We start from the raw sequence: 13,636 nt of genomic DNA, 5'->3' as shown, positions 1-13,636 counted from the left end.
TATGAAAAGCAAACACTACCACAATGGTGCCCGCCGGAGAGCCAACCATGCGAACTGCCATCCGGGGTCGGCGCCCCGGCATCCATGTCCGAGACACCACCACACCCCCACATCACAATGCACTCACTAACATAGTAGGAGTAAAAGGCATCTCCTTTCACTCCTAGCCCGGCATCAGCCACAGAGTCTAGTGATAACCCACAAGTATAGGGGATCACGACAGTCTTCGAGGGTAGTATTTCACCCAATTGATTCGACACAAGGGGAGCCAAAGAATATTTATGAGCCTTAGCAGTTGAGTTGTCAATTCAACCACACCTGGGAAATTATATTTCTACAGCAAAATGTTTAGTAGCATAGTAATATAATAGTTTGATGGCAGTAGTAACAGTAATAGTAACAGAGGCAGTTTTGTAGTGATTGTAACATCAGCAGCAACGAAAGTAACTTAGCAAAGACCAATATGAAAAAAGTGTAGGCATTGGATCAGCAATGGATAATTGTTTCGGATGATATTCATCATGTAACAGTGACAACCTAGAGCGATACATAACATCTCCAATTCATCAATGTAATGTAGGCATGTATTCCGTATATGGTCATAAATGCTTATAATAAGAACTTGCATGTCATCTTTTGTCCTACCCTCCCGTGGCAGCGGGATCCATAAGGAAATCTAAGAGATATTAAGGCCTCCTTATAAAAGAGAACTGAAACAAAGCATTAGCACTTAGTGAGTACATGAACTCCTCACACTACAGTAATCATCGGAAAGAATCCCAATTTTTGTCACCTTGCGGTATGCGGATCATAAAACATAATAGGTGCATACAATTAACTTGCAAGATAGGATCGAGAACTCAAATATATTCATGAAAACATAAAGGGTTCATATCTGAAATCATGGCACTTGGGCCCTAGTGACAAGCATTAAGCATAGCAAAGTCATAACAACTTCAATCTCAGAACATAATGGATACTAGGGATCAAGCCCTAATAAATTGACTCGATTACATGACAAATCTCATCAACCTCCATCACCGACCAGCAAGCCTACGAAGGAATTACTCACTCCCGGTGGTGAGCATCATGGAATTGTTGATGGAAAAGGGTTGATGATGACGACGACGATGAATTCCACCCTCCGGAGCCCCAAACAGACTCCAGATCAGCCCTCCCGATGAAGATCGGGAGTTGGCAGTGGCTCTGTATCGTAAAATGTGACGATTCCTTCTATCTGATTTTTTTTCTCTGCGAGACGGTACTTATGGAGTTGGACTTAGGGTTGTCGAAGGCTCCAGGGGCCCACAAGCTTGCTAGGCGTGTCCTGGGGGTGGGCACGCCCCCTGAGCTTGTGGCTCCTGGGTGGGCCCCCTCCGGTAGTTTTCTTCGACGATGATCTGCCCAACAAAGTAGCGGGGGCCCGAGCACCGCAACAACAGCAAGAGGGACCTCATCGCCCGTGGGACCACCGGGGCCAAGCCCAACATCACCTACCAGGAGCGGGAGCCCCGACCCACATCAGGACCCAATCATATCTTCCCGAGCACAAGCCTCACGTCCCTGCCATCTCCATTGCGCGAGAGAAGCTCGTGCCGCTGGCCCGAAACTAGGAGAAGAGATGCGCCACCACCACAGGCACACCAGCCTTGAGCACCAACCGTCGCTGCCCAAGCAGATGTGGCTGCCTGGGCAACCAGAGTGCCACCACTACACGACTGTCGAACACCAACCAAGGCCCCCTGAGGCACCAGAGAACCGGATCTGGGCCGAGACCCAGCTGCCTGCCGCCGCCATACTCGGAACCCCGGTGCACCCAGGCCACCGTGCCCACCTCCTGTAGAGACTCGGCCAGGCCTCCGGTCACCACCCGTGCCGCGCTCTAGGCCACTGGCACTAGATCCGGCCGGACCTGGCCAAGGCACATCCCGCACGCATCGGCCAGAGAAGGACCCTCAGTGGTCATTGCGCCTTGGACATGCAGCAGCATGCCATCGCGCCGCCGTCCAGCATGCCCGCCGCTGTGCCGAGCAGACCCACGTTAGGCCCACGACTCCGCCCGAGAGGGTCGTCCCGCGCCAGCCCAAGCCCCGAGCAGAGAAGAACGCGAGCCCCGCCAGCACCTACACCGGCGGGGCTTTGCTCGATGGCACCTCATGGCGGCAACGAGGGAGGGAGGCCGGAAGGGGAGGGAGAAGCTGCGGCGCGCTAGGGTTCGCCCCCTGTCGCCGGGACATGGATCCTCCGACGTAGCAACCCCTGCCATACCCTGCCTTTGAGTCACTAAGATGGGCCCCACGCTCGGTGGGACACATATGTCATTGACTCAAAGGTAGGATAGCCCACGTCAAGGGATCCTCATCCCTGTCGCCGGCAGGGGCGACCTCGGGTTTTGTGTTCAGCTTTTTTTAAGTGGCCTATAAGCCAGAAATCTGTCCTAGAACGCTGTTGTAGAGTGTGTTTCTTTTGTTTTGAACTTTGTAAAAGTAAAACTGAACCTGATCACAGGCTTCTTTCAAGTAGCACGAAGCCAGGGTTTACTCTAAAGAAGAGAAAACTGTCATACCACTTGGAAAGTCCTGCAGCACGAAGCTACCATTCCTTTCTTTTACAGCTCCGAAGTACTTGCAAGATTTATTTCAACATTGTTGACATGCCTGTTTGGCCATGTATTCCATGGACAATGGGTAAAAAGAGCGAGGATTTGGACTTTTGGAGGATGATTCTGTATTCGTTGTATGTGCTTTGCGCTAAGCACTACTCCAATGTAGGATGCCTGGTTGGCCATGCATTGTACTCTAGGATGCCTGTGTGGCCACGTCGCCGTCGCTGTATTTTGTCTCAGCCATTTTGCTTCTTGCCGACCTCTTCTCGTAAGCGTTAGCAATTTCACCGAGTGTCGCCTGATACTAGGATTGAGATCAAACTCTGAGTGTCGCCTGATACTAGGATTGAAATTAACCCGGAGTTTGATCTGACAATGGTCGCTGCGTCTGTCTGTCGGATAATAAGATGGACAAAAAAGGAAGAACAAAAGGAAATTTGCACTACAGAGTGTAAACAGACGAAAACCGTGAACACAATATTGTCCGTGAAAACTTTAAACAAGATACAAGATACATTCGCTCCTCCAACGGCCAAGTGAGCTAGGTGAACTAGACTCAGATCAATTTATACACGGTAGGGTTATTATTCTGCAAGGGAGCGGCCGTCGGCACACCGGGCTCAGTGCTGTCCAGGCAGCTTGTCCTTGATCTTGTCCATGAGGCTCTTCTTCTCGCCCACCCCGTCGGTGCCGTGTGTCCCAGTGCCAGTCGTTCCGGCGTGTCCGTGCTGCCCATGGGTGCCGCCGGTGGCCGTGGTGCCGTGCGTCTCCGTGCCGGTCATTCCAGTGTGTGCATGCTGCCCGTAGGTGCCGCCGCCAGCCGGAGTGCCATGCGTCGCCGTGCCGGTGTGTCCCTGCTGCCCGTAGGCTCCACCGGTCTGCTGGTGGTCGCCGTGGCCACCGGGGAGCTTCTCCTTGATGTTCTCCATGACGCCCTTCTTCTCGCCGGTGCCGTGTGTCCCCGTGCCGGTCATCCCGGTGTGTCCGTGCTGCTCATAGGTGCCGCCGCCGGCCGGGGTGCCATGCGTCGCCGTGCCGGTGTGTCCCTGCTGCCCGTAGGTGCCACCGGTCTGCTGGTGGTCGCCGTGGCCGCCAGGGAGCTTGTCCTTGATGTTCTCCATGACGCCCTTCTTCTCGCCGGTGCCGTATGTTCCCGCGCCGGCCACTCCGGCGTGTTCATGCTGCCCGTAGGCCCCGCCGGTAGCCGGGGCGCCATGTGTCCCCGTGCCGACGTGTCCCTGCTGCCCGTAGGTGCCAGCGGTCTGCTGGTGGTCACCATGGCCACCAGGGAGCTTCTCCTTGATGTTCTCCATGAGGCCCTTCTTCTCGCCGGTGCCGTGCGTCCCCGTGCCGGTCACTCCGGTGTGTCCCTGCTCCCCATAGGTGCCACCGGTCGCCGGGGTGCCATGCGTCGCCGTGCCGGTATGCCCCTGTTGCCCATAGGTGCCAGCGGTAGCCGGGGTGCCATGCGTCGCCGTGCCGGCGTGTCCCTGCTGCCCGTAGTGGCCACCGGTCTGCTGGTGGTCCTCGTGGCCACCAGGGAGCTTGTCCTTGATGTTCTCCATCACGCCCTTCTTCTCGCCGGCGTGGGCGCCATGCAACCCCGTGCCGGTGGTTCCAGCGTGACCCTGCTGCCCGTAGGCACCACCGGTGGCCGGGGCACCATGCGTCGCCGTGGCGGCGTGCCCGTGGGTACCAGCGGTCTCCTTGTGGTCGCCGTGGCCGCCGGGGAGCTTCTCCTTGATCTTCTCCATGATGCCCTTCTTCTCGCCGGCGATGTGTGCCTGGTTCTCCATCTTGCGCTGAGCTTCTGACTCGTGAAATCTACTAGTGCTGATGTGTTTACTTCTCTTGGCTGTGTGAAGCAGGTGGTTGTGCAAAGTATGTGCAGCACGGGCCAGTATTTATAGGCCGGTGGAGGGTAGACGAAGCACGACGTGCGCGGTCGTGAGTGGACGGGCAGGTGAGTGCCGACTAGCCCATAAAGAGGGGTGGTCAGATGGACGAATCGCCGCGGCTGGGCGCTACGTGCGGTGGCATCGGTGGTCGGCAGATGGCTGCCGACTAGAGGGGCCGGGCCTCTTAAGCTAGTTGGCGCGTCCCGGTCGCCACGTCCCAGCTCATTCGTCCTCGTCCGGCCGGGAAGAAGATGATTCCCCGAAAAATCTGACCCTTCTTTTCGCTTGCAAAAATGGTATTGTTTGCTTAAGATAAGAGGATGGAAGATCCAAAGTGTCGGCATGTAACGACGAAGCATACGAGAAGCTAAGGGCTTTGATTCAAAAGAAATTATTATAGGATTTTTAGACGATTTACTCTCTCCGTCCGGTAATTTGTCCTTCGAGATTTTAGAACAAATTATAAAGTGAAGTAAAAAATGTATTGGAAAGATGCAAGCCATCATCTCTCTCATCTTTAATTATCCAACCCTAATGAGCTAAGTGTATGTAGAAATTAAAAAGATCATGTGTAGATTGTTACTTGTCTTGATTACCGTGTGATGAGAGAGAAGTATGTTTTTCTACTTTAAAGTGCATTGAGAAGATAGAAGTACACTCTTTTGTGGACAAATTTTGGAGTCAAATGTACACTCTATGTTGCTGTTTGATTTATAGGATTGAAATGTTTAGTAATTTTCCTTAAAATTCATTTGCACTTTATTCTGGAGAAAAATGCGCATCCACTGAAATATCTTTGTAGACTTCCTTTGCTTTTATAGGGATAATATCAAACAGTCTTTTATTCGAATTCATGTAGTTTTCTAATTCATAGGATTCAGGACATGTCACTACAATCCTTCGTATTTTAGCAGTAAAGAAACACAACCACAATGAAGTCAAAACCGTGAAGCAGGCAATTTGCGAAGACAATAGCAGAGAGCAACATCCTCAGAATTTTTGCATCAAACAAACTTGATTTGCTAGACTATAGATATTCAGTGCAGTATTTAAATGCAGGTTGGGGATTCACACTAGATGAATGCTGGTGAGCCAAAGCAGAAGTAAGAACAGATGACCCAAAAGAGGGGGTGAAATCGATCACAATTATCTGGTCTCAACTGAAAACTGGAAGTGCTGCCTCCAGCAACAGTAGCACCTCCATACATAGATATAATTTTAAGATAAAAAAAAGTTAATCTGTTTATGCAATAATCTCATACCAGAGCAGCATATGACTTGCTTTCTATATAAACAAAGCACAACAAAAATATTGAAGCAATTTATAGACACTTTTTTCATCCTACACTCGCACTTGACCTATGGTAATTTCAGACTTTCAGTTATCATCAGAGGCGGTATGATTCAAGCGCGACGCAACCACATGAGCCGTTGCTGGATGGTAAACTGCAGCCACGCGTAGGAAAAACAGTGGGATCGAAGCACATTGGGGGGGGGGGGGGGGTCTGTCCTAAAACGCTGCTGCAGAGCGCTTCTTTTGTTTTGAACGTTGTAAAACTGTACCTGATCACAGGTTTGTTTTCCAGTAATGGAGCCGGGAACTCAGCTCACTCCCTGTTATTCTAAAAATATGAGTTAGAAATCTGTTGAATCACTAGGGCGTGTTTGGTTACATTACTGATTCAGCCTGGTCCGGCGAGCCTGGCTCTATTGAGCCAGTTTGAGGGAATGCAGGTCAAAAAAAATCAGATGCACATAGTTTGATTGCCTGCATGTCCCTAGTTACATGAGATAACCATTTTCGACCCGGTGTTTGGTTGCCCGCATTGCATGAGGCGCACATATGACATGGTGTTTGATTGCAACCTGCATAAGGTGTTGTCACCACTTCTAACTAGTGGTGAGCTTGCCACACAGAATCTGAATATGTAGCGCCATCTACTTAAACAAATGACGGTTCATCCTAACTACTATCAAATGACAGTTCAAATTATTAAGAGCCATTGGCTAAATAGAGGCTAGTTCATCGGTGCTACCAGATCTTTCTCTTCCTCTCCTCTTCTTCTACTTCTGCTTCTGCTACTGCTCCTGCTGCTTCTTGTTCTTCTTCCATCTTCTTCAAATCCTGCACTGACCTCTGTTAAGCCACATCGCCTCTGCCCACTCCAACCTTTTGTTATTCCAAGCGTCATTGTCAAATGCCTCCACACCATGGCGGAGCTTACAACATCGTCAGGCTCGACATCTTCCTCCTCAGGCACGTGTTCATCAAAGCTCCATTGTAGGATCCAGTTATGCAGAATGCAACAAGTAAGAACTAGCTTAACCTGAGTGGGGTATGGGTGGAATGGCTTCTGATCCAGGATCTTAAACCTATTCTTCAGAGCTCCAAATACCCTCTCAACAGTTACTCTAAGGCTGGAGTGTCTGAGATTAAACAGTTCCTGTGCAGTCCTAGGATAGTTCCTACCAGAGAACTCGTTGAGATGGTACCTTGTTTTCCTGAAGGGTGGAAGAATACCCGGCCGACATGCATAGCCAGCATCTCCAAGGTAGAACTTGTCGTCGGGATGTTGATCCCATTAGGTCAACTCATGCTGTCAGTGAGAATGTTAGCATCATGCGCTGACCCCTCCCAGCCAGCCAGCACATATGTGAACTTCAGATCAAAGTCAACAGCAGCAAGCACATTCTGGCTTGTGTAGTGCTTCCTCCCCCTGTATGTTGCAGACTGTGACCTAGAAACTCTGGCAGTGATATGAGTGCCATCTATTGCCCCAATGCAATCCTGAAAAATGGCATCACAAGCATGTGTTAGTGCTCAACTTGAACAATACAAGCATATCAAGCTATGAAAAGTGTATATTGTCAATGCTCACCTTAAAGTATGGATACCATCTTGGGCTTCCATGAATCTTGGGTGGTGTCTGGCCAGATGATCTCCTGATCATCTCTCCTCTAAGCTCCCCAATAGCATAAAGCACCTGCTTGAAGTACCTAGAGATGGTCTCCATTGACCTCCTGAACGTGTTGTGAATGACCCTGAACCTCTGGTTATGGCCAACAACATGGAGGAACATCGCCACTTGCTCTTCTATACCGGTGTTGATGCTATCTTGTAACAGTCCCTGCTCCTAAAGGTCTCGACAAGCCTGGCAAATGGTGCTCTTTTCATTCCAAGCATCTACAGAGCCTCGACGTCATTGCAGTTGTAGATGTAGTTCAGATTTTGGATCCTCTCCTATTCCCGGGGAAACAAGGGACCATAGCGGAGCAAAGGTCTCCCAGCACGACGAACAACTCTCTGGTGCATGAACATGACCCATGTCTGAATCACACTAATCAGTGTTGCTGCCTGGATTATCAGCCTCATCCGTGTGTCCATAACCTAGTGACGGTTCGTTCAGTGGGAAATCGATCGTACACCTAGCTTAACGGCCTAACCAATAAGGTAACAAAGGGGGGAGGGGTGCTGCTTACTGACATCGGAGACGAGGACGGCGTAGGTGGAGCCATGGCACAGACGGTGGCCAACAGCAAGGGCAGCACCAGATCCGCCGCAAACGCCGCCGCCTCTTCCGCTGCCTATAGCGCAGATCTGAAATCGCAACCGCCGCCGGTGGTGAGGCAGTAGGGAAGAAAGGGGGGCAGTGGCTATGGGTGAGCGAGTGAAAGGGGGTGAGGCTAATTTGGCGCCAGGACGGCGCGCCAGATTTCCATCTCCCGCCATCCCCCTCGCCCTCGCCTCACTCCCGCCCGTGCGACCTCGCGCCGCACTGAGCCTGACTCGCGAGAAACTGTCGATCCGAGGGTTTCCAACGAGTCAGGCTCTGGGCTGCTTTGAAGAGTGTGCGATGCAGGCCCAACAGGAAAACCAGGCAATCAAACAGGCCTCTTTCTTTTTGCGCGGGCCTGGTTGGGCTCGATGCGGGCAACCAAACACGCCGTAAGAGTAGTCCGGCAACACGAAGCTACCATTTCTTTTACCGTTCCGAAGCCCTTTGCTGTATTTATTTCTTTGCGTTCACATGCCTGTCTGGCCATGTATTCCAAGGACAACGGGTAAAAAGGGTGAGGATTGTAAGGATGATTCTGCATTGCATTGTGTGTGCTTTGCGTTGAGCCCTACTAGTATTTTGCCTCTTCCCGAGATATTTTTCGTGAGCAATTTTACCGTGTCGCCAGATACTTAAACCTACCGTGTGTTCCTCTTTGCTGGCAAGCTCATGAATTTCTTTCTGTCTACAACTTGAACACACGTAATTTGAGATGATGGTGCAGGTTTTCCGGAAGGCGATGAGAAGGCGGCGCTGTAAAAAGACGCGGAGGTGCTGCAAGCTGAAGCACTGCTGATTGAGGTTGTGCTGCGATTCGTAGTTGACCACAGGTTGGTCTTTAGAAGGGTTTTTTGGGCTCTGTTTATCAGCAGTGTGCCTCGATCTGACAATGGTCGCTGCGTCTGTCTGGCCCAAAAATCATTAGAGAGTGCCGCACAGGAACCTGTTGTAACTTGTAACACTACGGTTCAGAATGATGGGTGCCTAGCGATACTTTAGGTCTTGTCGGGTGAAGTGAAATCTTCAATTTCTACTGGAACCAGTTCATGAAATATTTGTTTCTACTAACTGCGAAAACGTCTTATATTATGTGTACTCCTGCGCTCAGACTTCTCGAAGTACCTTCAGTTAATCGTTTTTATTCTTGAGGGATTCAGTAAGTAATTTTCTTATGCTGAACACTTGCAAGTTCGTCTCGCTCTTGTAATGCCATCTGGTGACATGTCAGCGTATGGCACTACTGATCTATGCCACCGATGAATTGCGGAGCGGTACGAAATTGAATACCAAAAACGAGGGAGGAGAAAGAACAAACATTCAGATGCTTCTTTTCAACACACTTCCATTGCACACGCGTGAAAATGATGTTTGCATTACACACACAGAACACTACTCACTACACTCTTGTCCGAACATTCAGAATGAGGCCATATGTTTTATCAACAAGCAAACACGCAAGTCTAAAACCGCAAGCAAATAAGTACATGACTCTACATTGAAAAGAACCAGAAAAAACTAGACGAGTGACCAATCTGCACAGAGGCCCGTAACTTCTAACACTACGGTTCAGAATCAACGCTTGCTTGCGATGCTGAAGGAGCTAACTTTCATTGGGGTGGCGACAACCAGGGGAGCTTCAGGGGAGTCGGATCCTGCGAAGTTCTCGTGCATGAACCGGCTGTCGACGATGGACTCTTCCTTGAGGACGACCTTGTAGCAGTAGCAGCTCTTCAGGCCCTCCTGGTCGCGGTAGCAGTGATGGTTGCTGTCCTTCACCTTTTGGAAGTTCCATATGAGGCTGAACTTGCCGACTGTCGCGACGAGATGCTTTTCTTGCTTCCCGTTCTCCGTTACCTGGGGGCAAAATCACAGCAGAGGAACACGGATCAGAGGATATGCTTATCAACAGTGAAGAATTAAGGAAGCTGTAAGAAGCCATTTGCGTACAAATGAACATAACAGAGATATAATATCTGAAACGAGCAATGGAATGAGAGACAGACTATTGCATTCAAGTGTCATTTAGGAAGAACACTAATTCGTACACTGCAGAAATTGTTATTCCCAAACACTATACCCTGTTTCCAATTGAAGAAACATGTTTATAATCCATGAAAACATGGAACCACAGAAAGGATGGACAAATTTCATACGGAGTACTTCCATTGGTAGTGGCGTTGAAGTCACAAGTTAGTTTCATGTAAAAAAACAGAGAGGAGATTTCAGAAAGGGTTCAATTGGTGTTGGTTCTGAATTGACATTTGTACTATGAACTGAACTTGTTCTACTCATTAGTACCAAAAGTAATGCAGTCTAAACTGAGAGTATCAACAAACTGTCTGGCTACTGATTACCCTAGAAGTAGGCACACTGCCATGTCGAGATGGATATGCTAATTAGTACCGCATATTCAAAGTTAATAATTAGTACCGCATGAATTTTCCTGTAAACTGGTATTTAATCAGTACAGACTTCCAGTTAGAGCTATGACAAGTTAGTAAGTTAGCGAACTGCCATTATGGACAGCGAACATTTTGCCTTAACTGATTACTAGCATAGTACCTTCACTGAATTCACCTATAACCAGGACTACATAAGTCTAGATGAACAGCGAATATTGCATATTCCAGATAAAATTTGGTTAAGACTAGAAAGTGCATTGCCAGATAGCAGTAGGAACAGTCAATGGTATGTGCCTGAATAAGAATATGACACTTACCCATGAAAATTGTCCACCATGGAATTTGTTGTCATTCCCAGCCAAGATTGAATCAAGCGGACTGAGCTTCAGCAACCTCGGCGCGGCGATCCTGCTTCCCATACGCCCACTGAACCCGGTCTTCTCCTTGCCATCCTTGTCCTTGAAGATGGTGCAGATCAAAACCAAGTATGTGTCTGTGGTGCCCAGGATCCACTTCCCGTCATAAGTAACATCCACATGCGTGATCGGCGACCCAAGCCCCGGGAAGACCGTCTTGGCCATCCGCATCGAGCTCCTGGAGTAGAGCCTGATCTTGCCATCGACGGAGCCAACAACAATCGAGCCATCCCCGGTGCTCGCGAAGCACTGGAAGTTGGTGCCCCGCGAGAACTGGTGGCCCTGCGACCAGTGCAGCACCGGCGAGTCGTCGGAGTTGCCGATGGTCTGCACCCTGCCCCTCGCGTCGCGCATGTCCCACCTGCACAGCCGGTTGTCGTCCAGCCCCAGGAAGGTTGATCCGGAGGGCTCCAGCTGCGCGCTCTTGCTGTCGTTGGCGATGTCCCGCATCGTGATGTCGGTGCCGTCCTTCTCGAACCGCCACTCGGCGACGACCTTGCCGGTCTCGATGTCGACGTGGTGCACGCCGTTGGAATGCGGCGCGCCGGTGTCCCCGGGGCTCATCAGCAGCATGTTGGTCTCGCCGCGCATCAGCAGGGCCTTCTTGGGCGTCGAGTAGTTGGTGCTGGTGCCGCCACCGCGGCCGCCCGAGATCCTGACCGACACGCCCTTGCCGTGCACGCCGTGCCGGAAGTTCTTGACCACCTGAATCCCGGCGCCGCCGACCAGGAAGCTGTTGTCGAGCGCGCCGAGCGCGAGGCTCTGGATGCCGCTGCCGTCGCCGGCCTCCTCCTCGAACTCCTCGAGCAGGTCCCTGGCGGGCGCGGCGGGGGGAGGGGCGAGGTCGTCCTCCGCGTCGGCCCAGACGGCGTCGTCGGCCTCGGCGGGGCGCGCCCAGGCGGCGAAGTCGGCGCCGAAGACCTCCCGGCGGCCCTCGTCCGTGGCCTCCACCCCGTACGTGTTCTCGAAGAGGCACCGGTCGTACTGCTCCCGGAAGCGGCGGAAGGCGGCGTCGTTGGGGAAGCGCAGCGCCCACACGGAGCCCGCCGCGGCGAAGTCCGCCCGGCGCTGCCCCGGGAGCGCCTTGAGCTGCAGCTCCTGCCCCACGGGCGCCGAGACCCGCCGGCCCGGGTCCACCTCGAGGACCCACCGGGGCCCCCGCGAGGAGGCCGAGGACGAGGAGCGACGGCCGCGGCGCTCGTCGTCGTAGTAGTCGTCGTCGTCCACGGCGGCCGCCTTGTCGAGGAAGGCGTAGGTGGCGCGGCGCTCGGCGGGGACCCAGCGGGCGTCGGCGGAGGCGCCGCCGACGTGGAGGTAGAGGCGGGCAGCGTTGTCGGGCTGCTTGTACTTGAGGTCGAGGGCCCGGAGCTTGGCGTCGAGGAACTCGATGGAGGCGGGGGTGGTGGCCCGGAGCGGGTCGTCCTGACGCTGCTTGGCCCCGGAGGCGGACCCGGGGTCGTACTCCTCGTCGGCGTCCTCCTCCTCCTCCTCGCCGGAGGAGGAGGTGAGGTCGAGGTCCTCGCGGCTGTTGGCGGCGCCCATGGCCGGCCGGCGGGGGTAGGTGGGGGAATTCGGCGGTGATCGGGAGGATGGATGGAGCGGAGCGGAGCGGGTGTGGGAGGAAGAGGAAAGCGATCGGGTCCGTCGGTCGGTCGGTGGGCCGCGGGGGATTATATAAGCGGATGCGATCGTGTGGCGTTAGACGTGGCGGAGGAGGGGAGGTCGGTGCGTGACTGCGTGGGAATGACGCGACGCGCTCCACCTACGTACGCGGCCGGGGGCGGACGAGGTATGGATGAACCTGTCTGTCATCGGTTGCTTCGCCCACGGGTGATGGGCCCGGATTTCGCCGTCGATCGTGCCGACGAGCTACACACTCCAATCCAGTTTTCTCTTTACAAAATTGTTTTTTGCGAGGGATTCTCTTTATAAAATTAATTACAAAATTAATTAGATACTCCCTTCGTTCACAAATACTCCCTCCGTCCGGAAAAACTTGTCCCAAACTTGTCTCTCAAATGGATATATTTAGCACTAACTTGGTGATAGATATATTCAGGGTGATAGATATATCCATTTGAGGGACAAGCTTTTCCGGACGGAAGAAGTATAATGTGTTCTATTTCTTTTTCTAAATCAGATACTCGTTTCAGTTCATATATAAACATATTGTAGTGTGTTTGTTCACTCGTTTCGGTCTGTATATAATTCATAGTGTTTTTGTTTAGAACTCAATATAGATGTACATCCTCATACATACACGCATACATTCATTCCTATAAATATACACACGTAGACTCTACCCTTATGAGCATCATGCAAAGACATATCATCTTAGAACTGATGAAGTCACCATAGACGCCTCGTAGTCGACAGAAACGTCTCCTTCCATTAAACACGCATCGTCGAAAATTTCAAAATAAATACAGAAATAAATGCGATAATCAAAACTTAAATCCTGGTGGGCTGATGATAACACTGTTCACCTAACGATCCAATCACAGGTTGGTTCGTAAATTAATTTATCCTTCATGTCAATGTAGACTGCTCCGATTGCTTCTTTTGTCCATCGCTTCTTGTTGCCGTTGCAACATATTTCCGCGAAATCGCACGGTGAAATTTCCGCAAAAGTGCGAAGCGAAATTAATGAAACATCGTACATCGAAATTTATGGCAACAATCTGGAGTGTTGGGTTTTAGCAATAATACTACTACTTTCTATGTAAGCTAATATAGGACATTTTAGAGACTTGTTTAC

General features: G+C 51.3%; 2 protein-coding genes and 1 pseudogene across 2 annotated transcripts; all 3 read right to left on the bottom strand.

Annotated features, from left to right (window-relative positions):
* Positions 1–3,057: 3,057 nt before the first annotated feature.
* Positions 3,058–4,501, bottom strand: LOC125515053 (cold-shock protein CS120). Its single transcript, XM_048680472.2, has one exon. The coding sequence runs from the start codon at positions 4,399–4,401 to the stop codon at positions 3,226–3,228; it is 1,176 nt and encodes a 391-aa protein (XP_048536429.1). The 5' UTR covers positions 4,402–4,501; the 3' UTR covers positions 3,058–3,225.
* Positions 4,502–6,621: 2,120 nt separating this feature from the next.
* LOC125516941 (uncharacterized) lies at positions 6,622–7,888 on the bottom strand (annotated as a pseudogene).
* Positions 7,889–9,382: 1,494 nt separating this feature from the next.
* On the bottom strand, positions 9,383–12,542 carry LOC125515050 (protein CYPRO4). The gene is made up of 2 exons (XM_048680470.2): positions 10,780–12,542; positions 9,383–9,914 (listed from the first exon to the last, which is right to left on the bottom strand). The coding sequence occupies exons 1-2, from the start codon at positions 12,418–12,420 to the stop codon at positions 9,633–9,635; spliced, it is 1,923 nt and encodes a 640-aa protein (XP_048536427.1). The 5' UTR covers positions 12,421–12,542; the 3' UTR covers positions 9,383–9,632.
* Between the last annotated feature and the right edge of the window lie 1,094 nt (positions 12,543–13,636).

This window comes from Triticum urartu, chromosome 6A (genome assembly GCF_056163025.1).
Source record: "Triticum urartu cultivar PI428250 chromosome 6A, HENAU_Tu73, whole genome shotgun sequence".
NCBI lineage: Eukaryota > Viridiplantae > Streptophyta > Magnoliopsida > Poales > Poaceae > Triticum > Triticum urartu.
The sequence above is the reverse complement of the archived record's forward strand: the minus strand, read 5'-3'. Positions and strand labels throughout refer to the sequence as shown.

Coding starts and splice junctions, on each gene's coding strand:
- LOC125515053 (XM_048680472.2), bottom strand. CDS start 4,401: ATGGAGAACCAGGCACACATCGCCGGCGAGAAGAAGGGCATCATGGAG.
- LOC125515050 (XM_048680470.2), bottom strand. CDS start 12,420: ATGGGCGCCGCCAACAGCCGCGAGGACCTCGACCTCACCTCCTCCTCC. Junction 9,915..10,779: donor ATGGTGGACAATTTTCATGG/GTAAGTGTCATA, acceptor TTTTGCCCCCAG/GTAACGGAGAACGGGAAGCA.